At 39.4% G+C, this 12,377-nt stretch overlaps 1 protein-coding gene across 1 annotated transcript in view; it reads right to left on the bottom strand.

Annotated features, from left to right (window-relative positions):
- The window catches only part of mydgf (myeloid-derived growth factor), a 48,692-nt gene that overhangs the window by 23,716 nt on the left and 12,599 nt on the right, over window positions 1–12,377 (bottom strand). Inside the window, exons 3-4 of the mRNA XM_068016529.1 lie at window positions 11,243–11,304; window positions 10,102–10,183 (exon numbers count right to left, since the gene is read on the bottom strand). Coding sequence (XP_067872630.1) covers window positions 10,102–10,183; window positions 11,243–11,304 — 144 coding nt within the window. The remainder of the gene's footprint in view (window positions 1–10,101; window positions 10,184–11,242; window positions 11,305–12,377) is intronic.

Below are 12,377 nucleotides of genomic sequence, written 5' to 3'. Positions count from 1 at the left end.
CAATAAAACTAGAGTTGCTTCTTAGAAATAAATAATTAACTGGGTTGTAAATCTTTGTGGGTTACATTCCCGGTTCAGTGAGGTGTCCCAGAGCGAAACTGTCAGATGCCACTCAAAGTCTCCAGGTGAATTCAACAAACAGTCTTTAATGGATAGGCGTTCAAAGCACTTTGGTTGCAGCAGGCATCGCACAGTTCTTTCAACAAGGAGTATAGCAGCAGGTCTATTTGGATTTTTAAATTGGCAGTCTATCAGTAGAAATTTATTGAGAATTCCAGAACTCCCAGAAACACAAAAAGGCAACAGAAAGTCACTCCTGAGGCAAAGACTTCTTAGGGAGTGGAAGTAAAAAGGAATTTGCTACCTCCAACAATACCAATATTCTTTTCCAGGGTTTTTTCCTCTCCTTGGGCAATACACAGCCTGTAGATTTTTCTGCTGAGAGACAGAGATCCTTCCTTCAGTGAGCATGCTTCGCTGGTCTCCAGATCAAACTGGTTCTAGCCAGTCTTTACACACAGTTAACTAATACAATACAGCAGGTGGCTTCCCTCTCCTGCTGTGGCCTAGGAAAACAGGCTTGCTGCTTGCACACACTGTTCCCAGAGAGAGAGAATAACTCTCAGTCCTAAAGATACATAGCCCCCCTTAGTTTTTAAAGCAGAGGAGAAAAAAACTGCACTTCATGACATATGTTAGAGTGGGGAAGGATAGATTGGTCAAATTAAAGTCCAGAGAAATAAAAGAGCTTGGTGACTCAGCTGGCTTCAGGTTGAATTCTGTGGTTTGAGGATTCTGATTTGAAGACGCGGTTGCTAATTCAGTGGGTTTCCGGGAGACAGTTATGTCACTGACTTCCTTCAAGGGAGATCAGTCTGTTTTTTCCGGAAAGTTCTCTCTCAACTATGCAGCTGATGGAGGTTTCTGTCTCTCTAGTTCCCCCTCAGGCATAAGTCATAAAGCACAGTGAGAAACGATCGGTGAACAGACTAACACAATCAAGCACTGATCAATTAACCCAATGAACACTACAGTCTGCAGCAGGGAATACGCTCAAGGTCAGCAGAGTTTGACACTTACAAGGCTGGAGTGGTTCTCCTCCACCAGTTTAATATTCCAGCCGGTGGATTAAAAAATCGTTCAACCTAGCACCTTTTCATGACACTTTGAACATAAATACAATGCAGTATATTATGATCTACAGCATGTTCTACATGTCACAAGAAAACAAATCACATATTCCCTGGAGTGCAAGGGAGGTCTATTCAACTGAAAATAAGTGTAATTCATGGAAAACTCTAAGAATAATTCTAGAGATCATATGGTGAGTGGAGAAGTCAGCGACATTCACTTTTAAAGATAAAGCTACAACATACCTTCTTTAAACTTCCTGGCCATGTTGCTATTCGTCTAGCCGTACCATATTACTTATAGGTCTCTTTTGAAACTCAAGTTAGCCAGCAGAGTCAGGTTGGAAAACTCACAGTGAAGATGAATGGCCATCTAGCCCTGAAACCGAAGTCCAACCACCACAAAAAAATGAAGTATATCTACAAAAGCAATAATTGATTTGCATACATTTAAGGCAGGCTAAGTTGATCACAAACATTCAGACTTGTGTGGAATCAGGGGCCAGGATCACAAATGGAATTAAATGTTTTTAGGTATACATGGTTATTGCAACCCAAGCATTTTATCCAATATCAAACATGCTCCTGCATTATACAAAAAAAGAAGCATTTTTTGTACTGACGTCCCACATTCAAATATTTTCCCACAAAGTTCAGCATATGCCATTATACAAGTGAATTCACAGAATATTTCAAAATGTTTTCCCTTTAAAGCAACAGACCAATTAAAGAGATTAAATGCCAGAGGCTGGAGTGGCAGGGAAGAGAAGAGGAAGATGATGATTCTGGGCTTTGCTCATGTAGACACTGAAAATCATTGCTTTACTGTGTTATCCCACACTCCTGAATAAAACATGATCCATTCTAACTGTTAATTACTCGGCAAAGACACTGGAGGGTGCTTTATGGCCAGAATTGTGTATTCTCATCCCAGAATCCGTCAAATCTATAAAAGTCCAGCCCAGCCTATATGGGCGTTCCTTTACCCATGCGTTCCTCATGCACTGTGATCTATTGATCTATGAATTTCATTCATTTTGGAATGATTTTATTTTCCTTTTAATCACTGATTTCCATGCGAATTTTCAGCAAAAAAAAAGTTAACAAAATCTCTTTGCTTCTCTCTCACTTGACCATGTCTCTGTAATGGCCATCTTACTTACTTATTCTATTAGTGCTATCAATTCATCCATCTTGTTATGAATGCTGCGAGCATTCAGATAAAGAGCCTTTAATTCTGTCTTACTATTTTTCCCCACTCTGACCTTATCTGCTGGTGCACTATGTTTGTACGTTCTGTCCCTTCCTGTCACACTCTAGTTCTCATAACCCATATCATTACCTTGCACTGTTTCCTTGTCCTTTCTCTTTAACTTTACAAATCTCCCCTCACATGAACCCTTGCCCTCACTATTTAGTTTAAAGCCCTTTCTATCATCTTAGTTATACGATTCGCCAGGACTCTGGTCCCAGCAGGGTACAGGTGAAGGCCTTCCCAACGGTACAGCTCCCTCTTGCCTCAGTATTGCTGCCAGTGCCCCATGAATTGAAATCCACTTCTCCCACATCAATCTTTGAACCACGTATTCGACTCTGATCTTATTTTCTCTATGCCAATTTACTTGTGATATGATAGCCATTACAGAGACATGGTTGCAAGGTGACCAAGGCTGGGACCTGAATATTCAAGGGTATTTGACATTTCTGAAGGACAGGAAGAAAGGACAAGGAGGTGGGGTAGCTCTGTTAATAAATGATGAGATCAGTACAATAGTGAAAAATGATCTTGGTTCAGAAGATCAAGATGCAAAGTCAATTTGTGTAAAGATAAGAAAAAGTAAAGGAAAGAAGTCACTGGTAGGAGTAGTTTATCGGCCCCCTAACAGTAGCTACAAAGTAGGACAGAGTATACATCAAGAAATAGTGGGTCTGCTTTTTAATTTTGCCGCTAGCAGCTCATACTCCCTCAGCAGAACCTCTTTCTTAGTCCTACCCATGTCGTGGTACCTATGTGGACCACGCCAACGGGATACTTCCCCTCCCACTCCAAGTTCCTCTCCAGCCCCGAGGAGATGTCCTTAACCCTCGCACCAAGCAGGCAACACAGCCTTCGGGACTCTCGCTCTCAGCTGCAGAAAACCGTATCTATCCCCCTAACTATACTGTTCCCGTTTTAAAACTAAACTGATTTTCATCTTCCTGTGCCTTTACTCCAGATTAGCAGTTAAACAATAATTTCTTATTGAGTTGGAAACCAGACACAGCTAATTTAATTAGTACACAAAAGCTTTTGCATCATAGGAAAAAACAAAAATTAAACTGAAAGATGAATCATGCTTGGCCAGTTAATAAGAATATTAACTCTGGGTCAAACAGCCCAGTTATATTGCAGTTCTTCTGGCAGAATATAGCTCTGGAGCAGTCACCAAACTTATCATATTTTGGCAATTGGTGTGAGATCACCTCAGAGATATGGTCTTGCATTGCTTTAGCTTTACATCAGCTTCTAATATAAGTGCAACCAATACAGGGCAATCTCTTTAAAGTTCTCATACTTCTAAAATGTGATTTTTGAACTTTTTATTTCTAGCAAAGAGCCAACAGTTTCATCAGCTCTTCATGAAGACTAAAAATGTAATAAGTGACCGGTAAGCAAAGCTCTCTCCATATTTGTACCCAAAGGTCAGATTTTCTTGAATAGAAAGTGATCTTGATCAGAGTGTGAAACTTAGCACTACTGACTCTGCTTTGTTCCAAAGTAGATATCAATCTCGAACTGGTAGTTTCATGATAATAGTATAGCTTCAAATCTACAATCATTCAGCAAAACCACTCCTGAAGGCTTTCCAGAATAAAAAAAAGTAAAATGTACACAAATATGTTCTATACTCCCACTTATGAACACACACAAATTTCTTACTGTTTATATTTTGTGAAATCAGAATGCTTTTGAACATATAAAAATGTAGTTAGCTTGTATGCACTATAAAACTGTCAGGCCAACAGGAACAAATCCCCCACAAGATTCAACATTTTCCAAATTATACATGGACTTGAAAACAGCACTGTAAACCTGACCTTAAAATAAGTCGAGCACAAAAACTCTCTTTCCCCCTATTAATGTGCCACAATACTACCTTCTGAATTAAAAGTAGGGTTTCAGTGATGTATTAGTGGGTGTTAGTATCTGGTAAGTTCTGTTTATGGATGTTAAATACCAAGTCGTTGATGGTAATAGGGTGAACGGGTGTTGGGTGTTAATTATATATACGTTTGAGAACAAATAACTAAAGAGCCAGCCAGCACTAGCTGGAGATTGTGAGTAGTAGTAAGCTCTGTGGCAAGCAATAAACAGTCTCCACCAAAGCATCCTAGTCTCAGTGTATTCTTCACAAACAGACTTGGAAGTTTCTCTCAGTGTTACTGTCAGTGTACAAGTTTTCATTTCTTTTTGTATTTTGTTTGTTTTCAGGTTGCTGCCATACAATGTTGGTGCCATTATCCAGTAACTACCTTCGAGGCTGGAACCTGCTTTAGACCAATGCAGAGACCGTTCAGCATCATTAACCTATGTTTGCACTTCTTCCTCTATAGGGCAAGAGTTAGTTTCATCAGAACGTATACTGCTCAGAAGTCTACGTAGTAGTGATTACAAAGTACTTTCACTCCCACTAGAAGGAATCATTAAAGTGCAACCCAATTAATAGAGATTTTTGCGATAACAGGAAGAGAAAGACAATAGCATGTGGGACCATACACAACTTCAATTGTAGCATGTCTGTCAGTGTGTTTTCAGCCTACTCGTAATTACTGTTTGTATGCTATGAACAATAACACATTGCTAAAATGATCTTTTAAAATTATTCAGATGAAAATAGCATGAGGCAAACTCCACAAAAACAATCATCCTCAAACACACAGATGCTGCTCTACTACTTTTGGCACTGCAGGCTCCAGCAGCTAATTTCAGTAGAATTTATATCTACTTCCTATCCTCTTAAAGCAAACTATTTCAAGATGCTTTGTGTACACTAACCCAGTACTTGCAGATGACTGGAATATAAATTATTCTGGATAAATGCATAAAACCTTCTCCAAGTAAGTTTTCAGTACCCCAAGCACATTCAGTGTAGTCTTTATAGTCAGAAATTCTAATCGTAGCTGTAACCTTTCCCATCTCTCTCTCTATTGTATCAATACTATTATGGTCATTATTCCCCGAACTACTTTATTTACCTGATCCTATACTCTTTTCTCGTCCTGCTCATTGCATCCTTACTATCAACACTCACACATGCCATCACCTGCCCTAATTTCTTCCCAGACCTCAGCCATGTAACTCCTTGCTTCCCTCAATCTTCCCTTCCTCCTTCAATTCTCCTATAATCCAAACCCCACATCATTTAGCCACTGCTTCCTGTTGCGTCTCACGTTAGTAGCGTTTTATATAATGAATGTTCTAACTCTTCACATGGTTACTCAATAAAAGTAAACATCATAATCCATGAACGCTTACTGTGGTAAACCATTTATGGAGTTGATCTGAACAATGTGCAATATAACTATAAACATTAATTAATACATTACACCTGCCATTTTTGTGAAGGGGAAGGGTAAGAAATAAAACACTGGTGCAAAAAAAATCCCAGCACTGAATTTGCACATCTCATCATGATAGCATTAGTCACAATTATTTTCAACACTGGGATAAGGTGACACCTATTGAAAACTGCACATGTAGGGACATCAAACTCCACTGCAACATCCTCCCCAATTAGTTAGCCCACTGATAAAACTACCTAGACTCATATGAAGGTAGTCAGTTGATAGTGCCCACAGAGTGTCTTCAGAAAAGGAAGAAAACTGGATGAAAAAAAGTGTCTTTTTGGATCAGTGACATGTGTTGAAGCTGCAACTCCATGGCAGCACACCCCAGTAAATACTTCAACCTCAACAAAATGCTGATGTATATATTCTTCCCTATAATAAAACTGAATGAGGATGGATTCAGGTACCACTCAGATGGTGACTTGCAAGAATATTAACATTCAGACTGTATGTCTATCAACAAGATTCCTTCCAAAGACGAAATGTGTTATCTATTGAAATGAACCATGGTAAATTACCTCAGGCAAAAATGAAAGAGCAAAAATGTAATATGCATTTTATATAAAGCCTTTCATGACCTCAGGAGATTCTAAAGCACTCTACTTATACAGACCCTTAGAAAATAGGCGACATGTTTAGCTAGAGGATCTGGATCGGCGCAGGCTTGGAGGGCCGAAGGGCCTGTTCCTGTGCTGTAATTTTCTTTGTTCTTTGTTCTACTCCTGAAGTGTAGTCGCTAATGTAATGTAACATGGCAGCCAATTTATGCACTGCAAGGTTCCACAAACAGCAATGATATAAATTAATAGATAATCTGTTTTAGTGGTGTTGATTGGGGGATAAATATTGGCTGAGAGATAAATATTGGCAAGGACACTGGGAGAGTTCCTCTGTTCTTTGAATAGTATCATGAGATCTTTTACAGCCACCTGAAAAAGCAGACAGAGCCTCAGCTTAAAGGTTTACCTGAACGGCAGCACCTCCAATAGTGCAGCAGTCCCTCAATACTATAACTGAAGTGCAGCCTAGACAATGCGCTTAAGTCTAAGAGCGAGACTTGAATTCACGATATTCTGATTCAAAAGCAAGAGTGCCAACATTGAGCCAAGGCTAACAATTCCACTAAAATACCCTGCATTCATCTAACAAAATTACTATGGCTGCTGGTGGACATTTATGTTTTTCGTTTTAAAGTTATTTTTACAATTACATTTAAGGGAGCAGAGCCAGCAAACCAAAATCTCATTTTAAGATTAATATCACACAAGTAACAATTGATTTACAAATTCATGGAATGTTGCAGGTTTAGGGCGGCACAGTGGCTAGCACCGCAGCCTCACAGCTCCAGCGACCCGGGTTCAATTCTGGGTACTGCTTGTGCGGAGTTTGCAAGTTCTCCCTGTGTCTGCGTGGGTTTTCTCCGGGTGCTCCGGTTTCCTCCCACAAGCCAAAAGAATTGCAGGTTGGTAGGTAAATTGGCCATTATAAATTGCCACTAGTATAGGTAGGTGGTAGGGAAATATAGGGACAGGTGGGGATGTGGTAGGAATATGGGATTAGTGTAGGATTAGTATAAATGGGTGGTTGATGGTGGGCCCAGACACGGTGGGCCGAAGGGCCTGTTTCAGTGCTGTATCTCTAAACTAAACTAAGTTTTATTCTCCAAATAATGGAATGTTGATAATTCTAGAACAAAACCATTAAATGATTTGACAAAATTATTTTTTTTTTAGTTTCCCACCTGTTTATTCATTACACTGAAGTAAACTGAAATACAATATGGAAAGCAACAATTAATGAGAATGTGAAGCTTTCTCCCCCAGCATGCTAAAATCAGAATGTCAGCTGTAGCAATCCTAAACAAAATGGCAGAAGCAGCCAGTTGTCTGGGTATTTTAGCATCTTGGTAGAGAGCATCACCCTTGTCTTCTTGTAATACATATCAGTCCAATTACTTCACTAAACAACTACACCCTGAGACCATTAAAACATTACACATTAAGACATTTTTATAAGTTAAATATTTTCTTTTTCTTAAATCAGCTTCATGGACAGAATATCCAGAGAAAAAGAAAATATGCAGAAGCTCCAGTTGGGGTAAAGACTCGACAAATTGCCATCCACAAGCCAATAGGACTTCCATGAAATAAATTGGGGAATGCCATGCTGTATAGTTTACAAAAAACAAAAACGGCAGTGACACAACAGCTCTAATCACTTTTGATACACAGAACTGCACCCTTGATAAAAGCTATGTTGGTTTTAATTCCTAGTCGCATTATAGGTAGATTCTTTATTTAAACAAAATTCCATAAGGGAATCATTATCCTAAAAAAGGTACCAGGTTGTGACCAGTATGTGTTTAGAGTGAGCCAGGAAAAACAAGTTATGCTATCTCCACTTTGCTCTTTCTTTGACCAGGAGAAATGGGTCTCCGAGCCTCGTGCATGCCTGCACAGACTGATATCTGAATGTTACTTTTAATCTTAATTTTAACAAAGTATCAACATTAAAGAAATGAACAGTAACGTTTATGGAAGTATTGAACCTTCTTCAGATTTCCACCCCAGCACAGTACCGCAACACTTATTAAAGTCACAAATGGCATCCTATGTGACTGTGTCAAAGGTAAACTATCCCTCCTCATCCTGTCTAGAGCCTTTGACACAACTGACCACACCACCCTCCTCCAAAGCCTCTCTCCACTGTCGTTTAGCTGGGTGGGACTGAAACGTAGAAAATAGGAGCAGGACTAGGCCATTCGGCCCTTCGTGCCTGTTCCATGGTTCATTATGATCAGGGCTGATCATCCAACTCTGTTCCCGCTTTCGCCCCACACCATTTGATCCCTTTAGACCCAAGAGCTGTATCTAACTCCTTCTTGCTCTCACCTGGTTCCATTCTCATCTATCTAATCATTTCCAGAGCATGACTTGCAATGACTTCTCTTCCTGGTCCCGCGCCATTACCTCTGGTGTCCCCAAAGATTTATCCTCGGCCCCGTCCTATTTCTCATCTACACCATGCCTCTCGACGACATCATCCAAAAACACAGCGTTAGTTTGCACATGTACACTGACGACACCCAGCTCTACAACACCACCCATCTCTCTCGACTCCTTCACTGTTCCAAAGTTATCAGACTGCTTATCCAACATCCAGTACCGGATGAGCAGAAATTTTCTCCCATTAAACATTGGGAAGACTGAGGCCATTGCTTCCAGTCCCTGTTCCAAACTCCATTCCCCAGCAACTGACTCTATCCGTCTCCCTGACAACTGTCTTAAGATGAAACCAGACTGTTCCCAACCTTAGGGTTAGATCTGACCCCGAGATGAGCTTCCAACCACATATTTGTGCCATCACGAACACCATCTATTTCCACCTCTAGCATCGCCTGACTCAGCACATCTGCTGCTGAAACCCTCATTCATGCTTTTGTTACATCTAAACTTGACGATTCCAACACACTTCTGGCTGGTCACCCACAAACTACCCTCTGTTACCTTGAGGTCATCCAAAACACTGCTGCCCATGTCCTAACTCGCACTATGTCCCATTCATCTGTCACCCCTGTGCTTGCTGACCTACAGTGGCTGCCAGTCAAGCAACACCTTGATTTAAAAATTCTCATCTTTGCTTTCAAGTCCCCCATGGCCCCTCCCTATCTCTGCAATCGTCTCCAGCCCCACACACCCCTCTGAAATATCTGCACTCATCAAATTCTGGCCTCTTGAGCATCCTCAATTTTAACTGCTCCACCATTGGTGGCCCTGTTTTCAGTTGCCTTGGCGCTAAGCTCTCGAGTTCCCTCTCTACACCTTTCCGTTTCTCTACCTCACTTTCCTCCTTTAAGACACTCCTTAAAACATTTTTGATAAAGATATGTTAGGTCACATGTCTTGATGTAGCTGGCTGTCATACTTTGTTTCATTTTGCTCCTTGAAGTGCCTTGGGACTTTTAATTATATTAAAGGTGCTATATAAATACAAGTTGCTGTTGTTTTAAACTTTTCATACATATAATAGCCACTGCACTTTAAAGTAATTTGCTTATATGTGATGTAATTTGAGACATAAGGAATGATGCAAGGTGCAAGCCTTCTTTAACGCAGATTATAATGCATGGCTGAAACAGCACAAGACTATCTCCTGAAGGTGGCCTCTTCTCTGAATCACATTCTGACAACTTCACAACCAAGTTGCTCTACTCAGTATGAACTGATGCAAAGATGAAACCATTTCACATTGACTCAAACCATGTAGTATAAACAGCCTGTAAGAAAGAATTTACCTGATGCAGTAGCTCGTATTACCATTTAGCAAAAGGATGTGACACGAATCAAAATGTTATTATACTTACAAAACCATTTGCAAATTCAATCTTAGCATTGGTAACTTCAGCTTTAAACTCGGTAAAGAATAGGTAGGATTTTCCCTGAGATCTGCAAAACAAAAAAAAGTCAAAATCATCCAGATAGTCAATGCCAAGTTATTTTGAAAAATACACATCTCAAGACATTCTTATTTCCTGTTTTTTGAAAGGCATTTTCCTTTAAAATGAGATTCTTCCTCTTATTCCATTCTATCCATTTCTACTTAATGAATTGGCATTATTCCCTACCCAAATGAAAAAGCTGACAACCGAGGTCCAAGGCCTCTGCAATACCTCTCAGCAATTAGTTCAGGAGGTACGAATGTGCAGGCTAGTTCTCCATATGATCATTAGAATTTCAGTGAAGTATAATGGTGGCTGTGTGAAATGGCCACTTGGACTGTGGAAAACATCAGTATAATTATGGATTTTGTCTTTCCAAATGGTGATCGTATCTTGAGCATTTTAAGCTGTATAAAACTATTGTGAAGTACAAATGGGTCAAGGTCTTCCACTAGTGGTGGCAGCAGGTGCAGGAGCGATTTGAGAGGATTGTTGATTTTTATTTATAAAATGCCGATCAAGCTTTTCCTGCTGGATCAATTTCAGTAATTCAATATTAATAGAACTGCAAAATGTGCAGATATTATTTTCAATGTCAGTAATGAAACCTGAAGTGGTTGCACCTTTGCACAGGTCAGGGAAGCACATACTAAAAATATTGTGAACAAGGTCAATATGCCTGATCAGTTAATAGAAAAATAAGGTGTACACAAGACCATAAATTAGTTGTGCTTTTTCATACAGATATTGCATTTGCTGGTTGTGAAAATAAGCTCAAAAGTATTTATCCCATCAGTGATTTTACCAACATGGAAACTGAAAACAGGCAAACTTAACTTTCTTCTCTCTCCTGGAGAAATTTAGTCCTGTAAGTTTACTGATTATTATTGATTTGATGCTGCAGGAAAGCAACAAAAACTGTACTTCTGTGTTATTTCTAAGCTTGGTTTACTTGCTCAAAAAACTGCACTGATGTTATTAATTTAGTTCAAAATAGGTTTAAGTTTCATGACTGTGGCTGACAAAGTTCTGTACTCAAAGCACTCATAAATCTTTATTCACTTACCGCCAGACAGAGCAGGAAAATAACTTCTTGTCCTCACTGATGCCTACACTCATGTGCCATTGCTGCAGGGAGAAAGCAATTATGCTTCATCAAACAAATACGTTTATAAAAGAAAACCTTCGTTATTGCTGTGCTATAGTCAGTTATTTTACAGCAATCAAAGCAGCTCCAAAGCTTGAAAACTTAAAGCTGCAGTCTCTCAAAGTATGGTTGTTAAATAGCACATTGAAATAAATTTCTTGAGGGGCGGGGGTGAAATCAGACAGAAAAACAAATTGGCATTGGAATATTAATTCAAATCATATATTAAAGGGAGTTAAATAATGGGCAAATATCAACAATTTAAATCCTCACAAATTGAAGTTTCCAACATAAATACTAAAAGCATTTGAAGTTTCTTTAAGCAATTATGAGAAGTTGGTCTTAAATAATGTGCTGGCTTTCAGGTTTCATGGGAACATAGATAGGAAGAAAGATAAATTTGTGGCAAAATAAAAGCATTGCAAATACAGTCAGCATCTGTAAAGAGAACAGATAATTTATGGCATTTCAGATGTGTACCCTACATCATGACAAAAACAGTGGTTTGCAATCCTCAGAGCACCAGTAAAAATCTGACTTCTAGATGATAAAAACAGAATTTTTCTCAGTCACCATAAATAAAAGGTCCAAATCTTGAAGCTGCTTCTAGTTTACTCGCACCTGTGATACAAATCTCAATTATTGTTGTATCTGGGTTTCTGTTCCTGATGGTTATCCAGTGACCCCAATTAAAACTGCTTGGGCATATGGACATTGGGCAAGGGCAGGATCACGCTGAGCTCCGATGCACCCATGACAAAACTGTCTGCCCTGACTCAGTCTGGGTTAATATGTGAAGGACGGTTACTTGGATGAGATACAAACACAATAAATATCAACACCTTAAGGAACAAAGGTAAGGAAGGGAAGGAGATTACAAATAATCCTTGGAATTACAAATTGTAATATTTTAAGTAGTGGATACAATGTAACCACTTCACATTACCATCACATCATCAGATGTCATGAGATATTTAGTTACACACCAGTTGTGCCCTTACATATCTACTGCATGTGTTATTTCAGTGGTACTAAGGCTCCTGTCTCTGAACTA

This window comes from Heterodontus francisci, chromosome 36 (genome assembly GCF_036365525.1).
Source record: "Heterodontus francisci isolate sHetFra1 chromosome 36, sHetFra1.hap1, whole genome shotgun sequence".
Lineage (NCBI taxonomy): Eukaryota > Metazoa > Chordata > Chondrichthyes > Heterodontiformes > Heterodontidae > Heterodontus > Heterodontus francisci.
Note: the sequence above shows the minus strand (reverse complement) of the source record. Positions and strands in the feature narration are given on the sequence as shown.